Source organism: Corvus brachyrhynchos, unplaced genomic scaffold, assembly GCF_000691975.1.
Source record: "Corvus brachyrhynchos isolate BGI_N302 unplaced genomic scaffold, ASM69197v1 scaffold14, whole genome shotgun sequence".
Classification (NCBI taxonomy): Eukaryota; Metazoa; Chordata; class Aves; order Passeriformes; family Corvidae; genus Corvus; species Corvus brachyrhynchos.
Genome location: NW_008239110.1, coordinates 15341505 through 15358414, shown reverse-complemented (window position 1 = coordinate 15358414; position 16910 = coordinate 15341505). Strand labels below are relative to the sequence as shown.

The window sequence follows — 16910 nt, the reverse complement described above, 5'->3', positions numbered from 1 at the left end:
TCCCTGTGCCCTGCCTCGCCTGGGGTATCCCCAGGATGCCATTTCCCTTCGTGTCGCAACTAGTGGATTCCCAGCCTCAGCAGCCCTACTATTGGAGGCTGGAAATGTGTTAAAGTTAAAGAGTCAAAACCCTTGCAAGGAAAGGAAATGAGAAGCCCTCTTGGCAGCAACAAACGGAAAATAAACAACCAAACTCTTCACAAGACAGATTCCTCAATTATAGTAACTCAGGCTTGCAAAGGCCAGAGTTAGGACCCACTGGCGTATGCAATATGTAAACACGGGGATGCAGTAATTAGCTGCATGTTCATTTTGAGGTTTCAGAAGTCCTGTGACCCGCCATGGAGTAATGTCATTAACCATAACCACACTAGTGACCTTCACACAGGACACTCCATCTCTCACAGTTACATGAGCGAACCGTGTACTGGGATGTCTCCCCAGCTCACATGCTCCAGCCCTCTTGTTTTAAGTGCCACTGAGCTATATATGAGCAAGAGGATGTGACTTTTGGAATGGGCTGTGATAGGAATATCTTACTTTCCCACATTAGGACTTAAATGTGATTAAGTATAAGTAGTCAATACCAGAAATATCTAGAATTGTTGTCCATTTTTTGTTTTAATCAGAAAAAAATTGTTTCAAAATAGTACACTGAGGAGTTACTGAAGTGGTGTGGGCCTCCATTGCCTTGGAAAGAGACTTTTATCTTTGGAGTGTGGAGTGTATAGGGACAGATTATTCATTTGAATAAGCAGATGTACAGCCATTACTAGAGGTTTATCAACACAATGAAATGCTGCTCTAACCCTGATTTTGCCAAGACTAGGTAAAATTAGTATTGGACATGAGTATTTTTTAGAGCCAGTTTTTGTTTTACTGTGGCTGACCTGTGGATCCCCTGAAATACACTTGTTCTGCCCACAGAGTCCCTCCTCACACCATAGCCAGCGGAAGACTTTTTCAGACATGATCTGATTAATATGCTTGGAAGCATTATATGGACATACAGCAATAAGAGATGGAGGAACTAGTACAAAAAACAACAGTCTCGGTTCTCTAAGCTATTCAATGAAACCTGCAGTTTTATATTCACATGTATGCTGCACAGTATAGAGCCTATTATTTTAATTTATTTACCCAAAATTTATTCACTTCCTCATTAAAACTGCTTAGCAACAAATCCTGTTCCCCTGGTTCCCTTCAGTTCACCAGTTTTCATCTAGGATTCAGCTCCTCACCTCAAAGGCATTGCTATCTCTCTTATTTCTGCTGTAAATGTAAAAAAAAAAATCATAGCATAATGTCTCTATTCTCCTTACAGCTCAAACCATTAACTGACAAGATACTTTGCCTCCAGGGGGCTGTAGTCTTTTGAATTTTGACTAAAATTATACCCCTCGTCCTCTCATAACAGCATCCTGCTTTCTGACTGTATAAGGTGACAATTCCTACACTCCACAGGGAAGAAGAAACATGCTATTCCACATTCATCCCCCCATGTCTTCATGCCTAATGCTTGAATTTTTGCCTGTCAGGAACAGGAGCTTTCTTTGGTCTGTATTTGCACAGAATGGGAAACAGTTAACATTGCTTCTGTCTTCTCAACATCTAAAAACCACCGGCGTGCAAAAATTCAACGTAAGAATGAGAAACAATTGGAATGTGTTTATTTGCTTACAACAGTACAACTGTGTAACCAATGTAATCCATTGGCTTGCATAATACCCAGATTTCTAAGGTGTTTTCCTTGTTCATAACTAATACTAGTTTTGGTGAGTGCTTTAATTCTCTTCAAACTGATCAAAATATGTCCTCTGAAAGTACTTGAAATTGTCTGATTTCTGGGGGGGTTTAGTTGGGATTCAACAGAAACTCATATGGTGAATATTCTCTTCTTGGCAGAATTACTCATGAAAACATGCAATTCTTTCCCCACAAATACTTTTGTATGCAGAATATTGGAATTTCAGAATATTTGTCTTTCGTCCAGTAAAAGTCAATCTCACACATTTGCAGACAGCAGTCCAAAGGGACTTGTGTTAGGCCAGAGAACATTTATGGAGGCAAAGAAATAATATTGATGGATAATTTGCAGTGTTTGAAGATCTCTGAAAGTTATGCTTTTCCAGTACATCTATTTGCCATTTGCCATTAATGGACATGGCTACAGGAAACATGAGACTCAATTTTTATCTGTCGGTGAAGGGTAGGAGTCAAGAAGGTGTTAAGTGTGGGAAGGTAAAAGTTACAGTGCACTGGGGGAGCAAAACAAAAAGTGTGAGGGAAAGAAAGGAAGAAGAAAAAACTGGAACTTAATATCATATAATCATGCAGACTAAAGAGAACACACCATCATGGGATTAAAAGAGGAGAATGATGAAATAAATTACAGTGGGGTTTGGATGGGACTGAACTACAAAAGGAGCCTGTATGTGGAACACATGGGAATTACCCTGTTAGATCACACTGGGATCACTAATTTAGTGCTAAAATAAGTAAAAAGAACCTTTTAGGCTAATTGGACTATTTGTATCCTCATCATTCCTATTTGTTTGCATCCATTCCTAAAATATTAGGATCTTCTCACAGTAAAACATCATTGTATAGCCAGTGAGGGGAAAAAAAATGGTTGCAAGACATCTCATCAGCTTCAGTGACACACCAGCAGATGGAAACAAACAAAGGAAAAAAGCCCTCTTCATCTGCTTTATCTTGTTTTGTGTAGTTGTTCCAGAGACATGTCCTTGCTGCTGTGAGATAGCAGTGCCTTCACTGAGTAACATCCTGTCGCTGACCTCAACGTCTCGAGCAAAGTCATTGAGGCCTCTGTGACGAGCACACCCCGTCATCATGTGGTCTTTGCCCTAAATCCCTCAGCCACAGACATCTATCCAACACTGAAATGGCTGACAGTGACCGAGCTGACCCTCTCTTGATGGCCATGGAGAAAAGATTAGCAGCACTGCTGGTCACTGCTGGGTCTGCTGCTACACTTCAAAAGCCAGTGCCATGGAAGCTCAACTCTAAAGCAATGCCACGGGGAGTTGTACAATACAAAAGAGCCTTTTCAATATTTCTCAACACTAAATACAAACTTATTGACTTTCCCTTTCCTTTCAAGTGTTTCTGTTGTCACCTCCTTCTGCACTCACTGACAGGGCACAGCTAGCCTTGAGAACAGAGCCTGGCTTGGTTTCTTGGGCAGTTATTCTATTGTTCAAAGGGGAATCAAAGTTTCTCTTTGTGTAATATGGGACAGTAGCAGTAGGGAAGATATGTTGCCTGGAGATTAAGTTGGAAAGCTTTGTTTCTCCATTCCAGTAGGAACAGAAGGAAAACTTACAGCTTAATTCTCACCTTCCTAGCTTGTCACCATAATTCATCCCCTGAAGCTCTTTTAACCTGATGTTTTATATGTGATATTACTCAGTGTTATTAAGAATTATCTTTCTTTAAAAAGAAATAAAATAAGTTCATCTCCCTGAAGAGATGAATGTGAATGGGAAAGATTTTTGTGAATACTGAGAAGATGAATGTCAGAACGAAAAAGAAGTGGTTCTCAGACATAGGCACACAAATCTCAAGGGCACAGATAGAGGTGGAACATAGATTCCTCTTTTGAAGGAATTGTATACTGAGCATAAAACAGGATAGAATATAGACTGTGACTTGCTCAAAAGAAAGAAAAAACCCACCTTTATGCATATTGCAAAAAGGAAGGAAAGAAAAAGATTCGTGATTGTGAACGAATTCTTGTGGTGCACAGTATTGTTCAAGTATGGTTTGGCTCAAATCCCATAAAAAAAGAATGGATAGCAAAATACGTGAGTAGTTTCTTCTAAAGTTCTTATTACACAGGAACAGCAGGCATTTCTCAAAGAGAAATGTCTTGTCCAATCTGAAGTGTTTGCCAAATTGCTATAAGCAAATACACAATATCATCGCCTCAAAAAGACCCAGTTTCGTAGTCTAAAATTACAGTTTAGTCCTATATTTTAATCTCTGTCAAGATTAGGCTTTGGTAGGGAAAAAAAATGGACTTTTTCCCCAGTTACAGTGGGCTGATGAGAGGCTGTTTCAAGTTGTGCCACTGGGTAGGAACAGAATAAAACAAGGACATTTTGAATATAGAAATCTGTAGGATTTCTAAAGGGAATCCGTAAATAGGTTGTCTTGGCTGCTGCCTTGACACAGGTACACCTCTCTACCTCTTCAGGACACTGCCTGACACAAGGAGGAGGAAGTGACATCTACGCCCTATAGGTTCCCAGTTCTTGGGTGAGGGGGGTGTCAGCTGTAGCTATCTGGTCCATAAGATCCTCCTTTTAACGACAGAATCACAGAATCAGAGAATATGCTGAGTTTGGAAGGGACACTGAAGGATCATCAAGTCCAACACCTGGCCTTGAGCAGGATACCCCAAGAGTCACATCATGTGCCTGAGAGCATTGTCCAAGCACTTCTTGAACTCTGTCAGGCTGGTATTATAACCACTTCCCTGGGGAGCCTGTTCAGTTCCCAACCACAAGCTTTCCCAGCTCTGGGTGAAAATTGTTTTCCTGATATCCAACCTAACCCCCCCCAGACACAGCTTCAGGCCATTCCCTTGGGTCATGTCACTGGTCACCAGACAGAAGAGATCAGTGCCTGCCCCTCCTCTTCCCCTCACGAGGAAGTTGTAACTGCAATGAGGTCTCCCCTCAGTCTCCTCTTCTTCAGGCTGAACAGACCAAGTGTCCTCAGCTGCTCCTCATAAGGATTCCCCTCAAGGCCCTTCACCATCTTTGTGGCCCTCCTTTGGACTCTCTCTAATAATATTATTGCCCTTCTCATGAGGTACCTCCCCACGGAATGAGCCAACCTTCAAAAGGGTTACAAGATCCAAACCCCCTGAGTATTCCATAAGTAATGTGCAGCAACCCTGGCCATCATTTAACAGTTGGTTGGTTATTACTTGGTACCAGCAGCTACTGCTGCCTCACAGATGTTCACATGGAGGGGCAGCTGCTCCAGTCCTTCCACTCACCCTCAGAAGGGGGGGGAGGAAAGAGAGAAATATGTGAGATGGGGAAATGGGAGGGACAGAGAAAATGGGAGGAATGGAGAAAAGGAAATATTCCATAGTTCCTCCTGTGTCAACCAGAGTAACTACACTGAGGACAGATCATGTAACTTCCCCTTTGCAAGGAGGGGAGTAAAATCAAACAACAGTATCTATTGGGAGGAATTTGTCTAAATTATTTCGTAGACTTCTTAAGCATCTCCCAGTCTTAACATGCCATTCACTCGCTGCCATGCTGGGGAGTGAGCCCCACAAGCTGCCTTGCATGGAGGGACAGTTCTGCTGGCAGTCTTGCTTCTTGGGTGAAACCAAGGGGAGTTTCCCTTGTCTGCCAAGCAACACTGGGATCTTTCTCCCATGCTGGGACTCCACAACCCAGATGCAGATGGCAGGATCAGGCTGTGTTATTCATCCAGAGTTAGTGGAAAGAGTTCAGGCTGGGAGAGAAGCCACAGGACTGCATTTGCAAGAGTTAAAGTCTTACTTGTAGGGAACCATGAAATAGGAGTTGGTTTGGAGGAATCCTACTGTTGAAGCATGAAACTTGGCTGCCTGATACCCAACAAACAACACCCACCACGACATGTTTTATGATGGATCTTTTTGTTCTGAGCACTACATGCAACTTTTCATCTTGGCAACTCTTTCAGCAGACAAAATTGAGAGACAAAGTGCCTTCCCATCCAGCCCACCCTGTCCTCTCTAGATCACACAAAGCACATTTTTTGAGCAGTGTCAGGATTTTATTTACTGCAGGCAAAGGCACAGTTCTCTCCAGCCCAAAAAACACCACATCAATGGCAGCTTTGGTGAAGCCTGAAATTGAGGCCTAAGGATTCAGGTGTGAATTATTAAACAAACACAATGCAAACTCATATTATGATGATGATAATTTGGTACCTTTTCCTTCCTTCTGACATCTCTTTCTTTGTACAATACATTTTCTGCTCTCGCTTGTAGCTGGGCAAGAATTGCCCCTTGCTGACGGATGCTGTACGATCTCTCTGACCCTTACTTCATTTCCTCTTTTGAAACCACATGTTTTTCCTTTCTTCATGCAAGGGCTCCATGGACTCCACTCACTAGTTTCACAGTGCACTGCAATAAACACAGAACAAACTGAGCCTGACCGATATATTTTTGTATACCCAATACATATGGTACATTATTTTCATTCTGCATCAGCCAAAAGGTGGCCAAAACTAATGGAATTAATCAGCAGTGAATTGCAGCAATGAATTGACAGAAATTGGACTGTTAAGGATATACAACACAAAATAATGTCAAATAATTATGTCAGTTACTATTTTCTATTTGCTGTTCTGTAATTGCATTCCTGAAACAAGGCAACAACACAACTGGTCTCAATGAAATCAGCATTTGTTCTGAGTTTGCTTTGTTTTGATGGAGATGTAAATCCTTTTAGCTTCGGTGGAATAAACTTTGGTGATGCTTGTGTGAAAGGTGAGTGAAGTCTCAAAGGTATTGAATTTCGAAATCAATCGTTATAAAGGACCAACTGATATCAAAAGATGTTACATTAGAAGTCAAGTGTCTTTGGTCATCTAAAGAGACATCATCTGTAGCACACACAAGCTGGAAACAGGCAAAGCGGAGGAGAATTTGGGTCAGTGTGAGGTTTCAAGCTTTTCAGAACAGTGCAGGTTACCATTTCTAAACCAGTGATGTGTATGTGCATCCTGTACTGTTTGGAAATCAGAAGGTGTGTCATTTCACTCTCATCCAAACAGTGTAAACAAAAAATGGGAGTAACCTTGGAAGCTTTTAATAGCTATCCTTCTCTTGTGCCATCTCACTATCTTCGTCTTTACAAAAGATAGTAAATATATATATTTACTCTCAGTCCAACTGCATGCTTAAGATTATAAATCACCACTGAAGAAGGAAAGACTTCAGCCCCTCTATAAGGAGGAATTAGTAAGTCAACGTTTTCCCAGATCCAGAATTTACTTCTGAATTTTCTGAGACCTAGAAATATAACAGACTTCAGGCAATCTCTGAGCCTTCCTCCAGTGGATCGTCATGTGGGTAATTTTTTTCATGTTACACTGGAGCTCTTCTGTAAAAATAACTGCCTTTCACGTGCACAAAAAGGTCCTGTTTTTATTCCATAGCTTTAAATGGCTTTTCCTAGTTGAGACTGACTCATTGTTAAAGCAGCTGAGTCTACACCACTTGGAAACAGCCATCAAGAAACAAAAATTATCCCTTGAATTTCTTTCAAAGATGAAAGTCTTTGCTTGAAAATAAAACCGTAAAAGCCTACACTACCACCTGAACTAATATATATTTGAGAAGGAAAGCACCAAACTACTGCAGATTATTTTTATTCCTGCATTACTTCCCCTTCAAAACACTCGATGCCAGAGAGAGCTATGTGCATGATACTCTGGGGGAGGAGATTTCCATCATGGCCAGACTGTGCCTAAGTGCTCCCTGGTTGCTGGTGGCTGAAGAGGTCACTGCTGGCACTGCAGCTCACAGCCCTCAGCCACCACAATGCACAGCACACGTACTAAACTAAGCTGAACCCTGCCACAGCTTCGGCGTGCCCGTGGCGGGGGATGCTAACTGCAGCAGTTCACAAGCAAACATATCACTTGTTCTTCCTTCATTTGGAGGGCTGGCAGAGGGCTGGAGCAGACAGTTAGGTGTGGTGACCTCCAAAATTGTCCTTGTGTGAATAATCGGAGCATTTGAGTCAGAGGCTGAAGATACAAAAGCAGGTCTCTTCTCCACAGCCAATGAGTCACAATGACATCAATCTCACTCCTTCAGTGTCAGTGACACCCTATTTGGTGTTTTATTTTAATCCTCATTTTCTGAAGTCAGGTGTTTATGCACATACACCATTTTGGAGATTGGGGTTTTTTTGGGGGGTGTTTCCTTAATGTATTAGTTTCTAGACTTCACCTTTGAAAAGGTAAGCTTCAAAATGTTATTGTATGCATGCTTTAAAGGCTCAGGTAGTACAAGGGAGCTAAATCAAAGCCATTAATGTTTTAATCCTTCTTAAACTACATGTGGGATCAGGGTTTTTGAAACTTTGATGTTAGTAGTGCTGCACTGTAACAGAGCAAGTAAGAGATGTATGTTGTTCTGCCTCAGAGCAGACCAAACAGGCCATACTCCCTATGGCAGAACTGCCCTTAGCATCAAGGCTATGTTTGTGGGAAACAACCAAGTTTGTGCCTCCCGTGAAGTGGTAGACTTGGGAAATATCTTCAGTTTTTTGTGCTGGGGAATACATCCTGTTATGAAGAACATTTTCATTTTAAGTTGCACTTCTCTGGTGCTGTAACTGATTATGCCTTCCTTAGATCCCACATCTCCTCTGAGAAAATCAGGTAGGACACGGGGACCAGACTTACCAATGCTAGTGCACTCCATTGTGTGATTGTTGGCTTCCAGCCCATCAGGGCACTTTTCAAGGCACTTTCCACTGTATAAGTAAAACCCACTTTTACACTTTGTGCAGAAGTTTCTGGTGAAGCAGGTATCACAGTCAGCTTTACATTCTGAAAAGCAAACAGTAAAGAACAGTGTTGTTGCTCTTTGCCATGAACTGCCATGGGTTCTCTCACATATACCAGAATCACACAATTCTAGGAATGTCAGACAATCCTCAAAGGAAGCAAATTATATTAGGTCTTCTTCCTGGTCTGTACACATGGTGAGGCCAGCCACAAGTGACCCTGGCATGGGTGAGAATTTAGAAAGGATGGCCTGATGCTGAACAGCCTCACACTGCTAATCTTCTTGGAGACCTGTGCAAATGGCAGACAGAACACAGCACATGAGAATAACCCTGTGCTGCTTCTGCCCTACGCTGACACTGCTTAGGTACTAATTAACCCTGTGGGGCACAAGTGCTGGGCTGGCTCCACACTACCTATCTCCATTCATCCAGGAGACATAAAAATGTGCCAGAATTTAGAATCTGCTTAGGAGTGGTTTGGATCAACATATCTTTCTTTTTCTGTAAATGGTTCCCTGATGTTCAATCAGATGTTCTGTAGTATTTCATGTATTCTCTGTATGACTACCCAAATTGGCATTGTTGATATATTTCCTATTCTCAGAAATTTTTAAGACAAATGCATTAAACCTTATGTATGGCACAGCTCATGTCTGATATGCAAGGCCACACACTGCTAAAAAGTGAGCAAATACTCTACAGTGTCAAGTTACTCTGTAAGACTTTACTCTGGGGTCCATTCATTAAATAACTTTTATTACCAGGTAAAAACTGGGAGAGTTTCTTGGCCGTCGCTCTTATGTTTTTATATCACCTATGGGATTAAAAACAGTGAATTCAACAAAAAAAAAGAGGAGTGGGGAGGACATTGTGATCTTTTCCAGTTCATTTATGGTTCAAAAATCCATAGTGGGGTCAAAATGTTGCCTGAGCAGTAAAGAATAGAGTTGGCTTCTCTGTCCCCCAGCCTGGAGACAACACAAATTGGTAAATTGCCCCAAATCAGGCTGAAGCCTGGCCAGCTTCTACAGGCATTCAGAGGAAAACAATGAGCGTGAGACAAGCTGTAAAGGGACCAGGGCAAACCACATCTCCAAAGAATGCCACCTGCCATTCTCTCGCCTTGCCACAGGGGTCAGGCGGGTAAGGGCAGAGGGTTAAACAGCTCCAGCCACCAAGATTCAGCATTCCTCAGTCCCCGCTCTCTCTTCAGAGCTGCTGGCGCTCTCTTGCTGCTGGAGGGCAGTGCCTGGTGCCCACCGGCACTTCCTCTTCACACGGGGATGTAGAGGAGGAGGCCATCACCTGGGTTCTAGGCAGGTCATTCATGCAGAGCCAGGATCCCTGGGCTTTAGGCCATTTTGTGGTCTTTTACTTCTTGCTCAGGTTAATATTTACTGCACTACTACAAAGAACTGAACAAATAAGGACACAGCCTGTCCATCTCCTTCTCTGTTGACTTGACTCCTAAGGAGACAGAGAATTCAAGAGAGAACAAACAAATCCATGCGCTTCCCCTTTCCCCAGCACTTACTTGCACACTTATTAATGTCAGGATACCGTGTCCCATAGTATCCACTTGGACACGAGGAAAGACATACTCCAATCTGTTTCATGCCAATCCTCTCCAGAACAAAAAAGAGCCTGGGCTTACATGACAGGCATCCGTTGTAGTCAGAGCAGGTAGCACACCCTCCTTGGCAACCCTGGCTCACGTTAGGATGCACTGAGAAGAAAAGAATTTAAAAAAACAAACTGTGAGAGAACAATACATTAAATAAGACCATGAAATAATGGTTCCTCTGCACGTGGAAGGATGGACCATCCATCTCTCTGTCAGCTCTTAAAGATTGCTTCATTTTTTCCTGTGTCTCTTATGACCTGACTTGTCATTTCAGAAATTATTTCATCTGCATAAAAATGAGAAGCCCAGCTGACATCTTCACATCTTGCAGAAATAGCCAACAGCAAATGATCTTTAAAATGGATTGTATGGAACAGCAGCATTCTAGAGAACATTTATTTTTCTTTTCCCTATTTTCAGGGGCTTTTCTGCCTTGTGTGCACTTGGCTCAGCAAATAATTTAATGTTCTGTTATCCTTGCTTTTCCTACTTGGATGATTAAAAATCAATCTAGTGTATAATTTCTTTCACTGACTAAATGCCATTTGATTTGAGTTCTGCTGTGCAGAAATATGCCCTTGTAAGATCTGATGATACTTTGTCTTAAAAAAAAGACACAGGAGAGCCATCCTTCTCACCCTCCTTCTTTCCCTGGAATGTTCTCTCTGGCATGTTTTTAATCTCTAACAATTACAACCTGATGTTTAGACTTAACTGTGGCATTTACCCTGCTCCAGTCTCAGCATGTAGCATAGGTAGGATTACATTTGCCTTTCAATTGAATTGTTCTAATTCTTCAGACAAGGAAAGGGAATTTTATTATACTCATTGCCTGTCTTCTTTAGGGGCTTAGGGATAGCAGGAAGGAGGAAGCTGTTGCAGGCTATCTTTTCAGTAGCAGACATTAATCTGCTGTGTGATATACTGAAGTGTATTACTTCTCAGTGGTAGAGAATAGCTTTGCATCCTCCTGTACTTTAGAAGTTGTTACCTACTTTTAATTCCTTCTTGCTTGCTTTCTTAAATAAATTGGAACTAAAAAAATAATGAAGCATCAAGTAGCTCCAGATCCTGTGTCCCCTCTTTTTTTGGCCTTGTCTTGCATTAAAAAAACAGGCATTTTTCTAAGTGCAAGCTTTCGTCTCTCAGCCTGAGACATCTAGCTATATTTCATATCTAGGAGAAATATAGTCCTCATTTACATTTGTAACTTTTATTTGTAAATACTATTGGCTTCCTGTTCTGCCTTCTCCTCAGGCCAGTGATAATTTTATAAATATGCACATGCCGTGATGGTGTGATTGCCTATTTTAGTGCTTTGATTTTATTTTGATCTGCAGACACTGCTAAATAGCTTGCACACACAATAAACTTGCTTTTTTAAACTCCTTTCTGTGCAGCCCTTGAAGGCAGACCAGGAGTCCATATGAATTCATGGCTTACATATTGAAAGCCACCACTGCCTGCTGCCCAGGGGAGGGTTGCCTGGCAGGGAACTTCAGGAACACCTCTGTACTTTGTTCACTTACACACTTGGCAGAAAAGACATGTCTCATGAATGGGAAAAGCAATTTTCTGTGCTCTGAGGTTTCAGTGACACGTCCTGCAATCTGAAGAACCTCAAAGGGAATTTGAGTTCACTCTTCCTCTTTCATTACTAAAATGAGGAATGAGGGTTATTTCTCTCTGTAGGGCTGGACACATATGAGATGTACAAACTTCGGCTGTGCTGTGCACAAACAATTTCAGTAAGAATACAAGAACTCAATTCTCTGTGCACACTGAGGCATTCATTTTATAGCACAAACTAGACGAAAGTGTGCTTACAATGAGGACAAGACACCACTATGAGAATAAATAACATTCAGCATAGTGAGAAGTTGCAATCCCAATTCAGTTATCATACTTGCTTTCACCAGACTCTCAAAATACTGAGTACTTAATAAATATAATGTATTTTTTTCTGGAAATATCCCAAAGGTACAGAGCTTATTGATTTTGAAATTAAGAGCCTGGAAATTTTTTGTTTTTAAAGTTAAGTAAATGAAAACGTCCTTGTCTCTTTCTCCTCTGTCTTGTGGCTCTTGTATGAAACTACTTTCAAAGGCAGGCACAGTAATGTGATCTAAGAAGCTGACATTATTTAAAAACTATCTGTGACTTTCCTTCATTAAGTCTGACAGTTGGATGAAAAAGCAGCTGAAGAACAAAATATTTGTCATCAAAGCTGCTATATAAAATATGGATGATCACTTTTGACGGGAAACATATTATGTGTGAGCACCTGTGACACATCATTATGAATAGATTCTCTTGACAGAGAAAACATAATGTGCAACTGCTCTGAGGTCAAGCTGTGTGTGTCAGCCGAGACAGGCAATACTTTACTATTGAAATACGATAATTCTCTATAGCTAAGATCCATTACATGGCCAATTTCCATCTCCCCTTTAACTCCAGAAGTACTAAGTATAAAATAAAATGTACTCCTAGCCACTTTCACAATTTCTGCCTCTTTTCATGCATTCCAGATACATCTCATACAAATAGCACAGCAAAAAAGGAAAGCCTGTAGTTCCAAATGGAGAATGTTATTTCTAGTGTTATGGAGCAAGGAATAGGATAAAATATGCAAGTCAATGTCCATTGATTTCATGTCATGTTATAACTAAATGTATGAAGCAAAATAAGCTCCAGTTCTTGGAAATTCTTAAAGAAAAATTACCACTGAAAAGTCAGAATTAACATTTAAATGAACCATGGGGTTTTTCTCTTAAAAACTATGAAAGAGATGCTTTTTTTTGGGTTGTCTCCTACTGGGTCCGGCATTTCTTTGAGTCTTGTATCTGTGTAATAAAACAGTTTCTCATTGCACTTGCAATAAGGGTAGACCCTTATTCTGGCTCAGGCAAGAATCAAAGCAGGGAGGGACAAGCCGTATGCTCCAGAAACCGGCATTCTTTGAAAGCACTGGGTTTTGTCATTGAACCTGGGAGAAAACAAATTGTGGAGCAAAAATATTTGTGCCTAGAGAATGAGATAGCGTGTTTGAAATTAGGCATCTCCAAGCTCCAGCTGAAGATCTCATTCTTGTTACCTCTCAGCCTCCTCCCTCTCTGGTGCAGATCCAGATGCTTGCCAGATCCTTGCGATATAGGGGCTCGTCCCTCCCCTGCTGCAAAGGCTGAGTGGGATTGAAGGGATTCAAGAAGGAAACACAGCAAACTCAGGCTGTAAAACATATTTCTGCCACAGGGAGGGAACTTATTACTTCTGGGTCCAGAACTGGCCCTTATTATTCCTCTCCCATTGCAGCGAAGTGTTACTACCTGCAGATCCCAAGTGCTTCAGCAGTGGCACACCATAACCCCAAGGAAGCAAGCAGAAGTTTTACCTCTTTTTTTTCCCTGTATCAGACATTGAGCTCAGTGCTTAAGTGATGTGCCACAAGAACCTGGAAACATAAACCCTATCTGGTGAAATCCAGTCATGGTACACCAGGTGTAAGCATTGCTTCAAATGTCTATACTTAGGCCAACAGTGGAAATGGGTAAGTAATATATAGCACAGACCAATCCTGTTTGCCACAGATTATAGATGTGGTAAGAGGGACGAAAAGAGGCTTAGTGCCTTGGCAGAGGGTCAGGCACTGTGGCCTTGTGGGATAGAGACTGGCTGCAGAACCAGGAGGTATGGACTATAGCATTGCAAATAGGTCCAAGAAATGCTCTTGATAGATACTTGTTTTTTGATACTCTTGCTTGAAACCACTTGGTCTTCGGTGCAACCTCCTCCATTGCAAAGACATATAAAAAATTCTCATCAATGTTCAGAACTGACTCAATGAAGATTAAATATTCTATGCATGACCCTATTAACCATTGAGTGCTCTTCCCTCTTGTATCCAAACACTTTTTGAGCACAGTGAAATCACAGAATCTCAGGGATGGAAAATGCAGCCTAGCAATGGTCAAAGCAAATGGTGGGAGCACAGAGACCCAGAGACAAGTTCTTTCTCGTCTCTTACACTAGCATCAGCCAGAAGTGGTACAAACAATGCATGTACAGACTCATGACTGGCTGTAGGTCCAAAATCTATCCCTCCTTTTTCTTTTTGGAAAACCTAAATACTGGAGATTAGAGAAGACCCTTAATTAATATTGAACTATTCACTTCTCGTGTCTGGCTTTAAGCCCTTTTTTTCCCAGAGACCTCTTTTTGTGCAAGCCGTTTGTCCAGATATTAGTTTTAAGTCTTATTAGCAAATGAAATGTCAGAATATTTTCCAAAGCCCTACTCTGGAAACAATGAATCGTGGTCTCTGTTAAAAATAGAAAGTTAAGGATAAGGAGCTGAGTTTGAATCTGAACTTTCAGGGATGAGAAGCTAGATATTGACCGTATGCAGCAAATAAATTCGGGACTTTCACAATGACATTTTTCAATCAGTTTTACTCCATATAGATTAAAACTTATGGAATCAAAAAGACACAGAAATAAGAAAATGCAGGAGGAATCCAGTTGGCCACACATTCTGACAGCCAGGGGAAAAGCACAGGGTAGAAGAATATTCTTTGCCTGTTTGCCACAGCTAAGGTGCACTGTCTCATCACCTCTCTCCAAAAACAAGGCGTCCATTTAGAGGTTTGCTCTTGAAATGGATGTGCTAGGCCAATGAAACCCATCCCTGCTGCTGCTCCTGGTTTCTCAGGCTTGCACATTCTCACAGGAAATATTTTCACAGCAGAGCTGCTCTGGAATTCAGCCTTCCCAGCTGGGCTGCCTCTTGCTGCGAGAGCCAGACCCCACCTCAGCTTTACCAACCACGCAGCACCCAGGCGGACGTTAGCCCTTGTGGTGGGCATTTAGGATGGGAAATCCCATGGGTTCCCATGTCATTCGATTGCTCTGTGTGCTCCCTCGCATTCCTTTCTGTTTCCCTTGCCTAGTGAGAAGCAGCTGCCTGTGGTGATGGCCTGAAAACAATGCTTCATGTAAAACAGAGCTACTCTCAATCATGCAGACCGTTCTTTAGGCAAGCACAAACAGCATTTGGCAGTCAGCTCTTCTAATGAGAAAGTCATTAAGGAATTCAGTTTGCAAACCACAGTGTATTTCCTCAGACTCTTTCCTGGACGGTGTTTCTTTGTGTGGAAATGCTTTAGAGGTGGGACACACAACGGTGGGGCAAGAATGCTGAACTGTTGTGTAGGCAAAAGGCAGTGCAGAGCAAGGACAAAGCCCAGGAGTGGTGGGACAGCGCCAGGAGAGCCAGTGTGCATGGGCTTGATAAATTTGTATTATCAGTGCTAAATAGATTGCCAGCCTGGGCCGAGGGGAAGCCTGAGTTCAGTCTTGCAGGCTAAGCTCTGCTTGATCACTAGGTCTTAAATCACCTGCAGGGAGGCAAGGGACGGGGTGTACTGTGATGGGGGAGCAGCTGGGGAAGATAGACCCCTACATGGCAATTACTACATTGGATTGGCCGTAACTTTTCTGGGATGCAACTGAATCAGTGGTGATAGCTGAGGAATGTGGACTCTCTGTTCAGCTTCCTCTGGATCTACAGAAATCTGAGGCACCAGAAAAAGAGGCAAAGAGGAAAAATCAGCCTAAAAGTCAACTGTTAAAGGCTTAATGTCTTCTGCTTCTCTTTGTGATTTGCTCTTCACAAATACTTTAGGATTTCTTTCTAAGAGGGTGGTAACTCCTCCAGAGATTTGCCTGACTTCTATTTTACTTCAGAGTATTGCTGCCTTCTGATACAAAACATGTAGCAAAGAGGATTCCCAAGTGTCTTCCTATGTTTTGAAGGAAAAAGGTCCTATACAAACCAAAAAAATTTTCTCCAAACATCTGCCTGGCTTGACAATATTTTTCTCAAGAGGCACTTCACATCTGAGGGAAAAGAAATCAACCTATTTTATTCACCAAATGTCAACAGTTTTAAAAAGCAACAGAAACATGAGTATGGGACTGTTCCACAGTCTCAGGGAGTATCCATAACTGTTTTGTAGTGGTGTCTACAAGCAAGGAGGCCCTTGGCCCAAATGGCCAAGACCTCACTGGGGATTGCCTCATCATTATTAAACACATGTCTGGCAGAGTGATCCTGAAAATTAAGTATACTGGCAGCCAGAACACATTTCCCCTGAATTCAGTTAGAAAGAGCATCAACAGGCTGAAAAATCTCACCAGGGGTGCAGAGTTTTATGCAGTCTCCTAGCATCTTCAGCACAACAGAAATCAGCCACAGCAACCACAAATGGCTCCTTGTCATTCCAGAGAGTTTTGTAAATAAACTGAAAAATTCTTTTCATGGATAGAGAAGGGAAATTGACTTTTTTTTTTTCACATACTATGGATCACCACCAACATTTGAGGATCCAGAAAGTTTAAGCAGTATAGGAACCAAAGATGATCCCTGAGAAAATTGTCTTAAACACCCTGATAGTGATGGTGAAGGTAGGACCAGGTAATGCAATACCTTCTCACATAAAGTTCTAAAACCTATAAGCAGCTACAGATATTACTTTTAGAGTCAGTTGTAGTTGTTTCCACATACCCAGCCTTCAAGACTATACATTATGAATTTCTTCAAAAATGTAAAACTCAATTACATAATCTCCCTCTTATTGTCCAAATAAAAAGAGCTGTTATAGAAAGGTAAGCATGTGATCTATTAAAAGCTGTAACTTAGTAATTGTAGTAACCTAATAATTG

The 16910-nt window shown here is 41.7% G+C and overlaps 1 protein-coding gene across 1 annotated transcript in view; it reads right to left on the bottom strand.

Annotated features, from left to right (window-relative positions):
• RSPO3 (R-spondin 3) overlaps positions 1 to 16910 on the bottom strand; it is a 60946-nt gene that overhangs the window by 17430 nt on the left and 26606 nt on the right. The window contains exons 2-4 of the mRNA XM_008637818.2: positions 10099 to 10290; positions 8458 to 8604; positions 5966 to 6163 (exon numbers count right to left, since the gene is read on the bottom strand). Of these exons, the coding sequence (XP_008636040.1) occupies positions 5966 to 6163; positions 8458 to 8604; positions 10099 to 10290 (537 nt within the window). The remainder of the gene's footprint in view (positions 1 to 5965; positions 6164 to 8457; positions 8605 to 10098; positions 10291 to 16910) is intronic.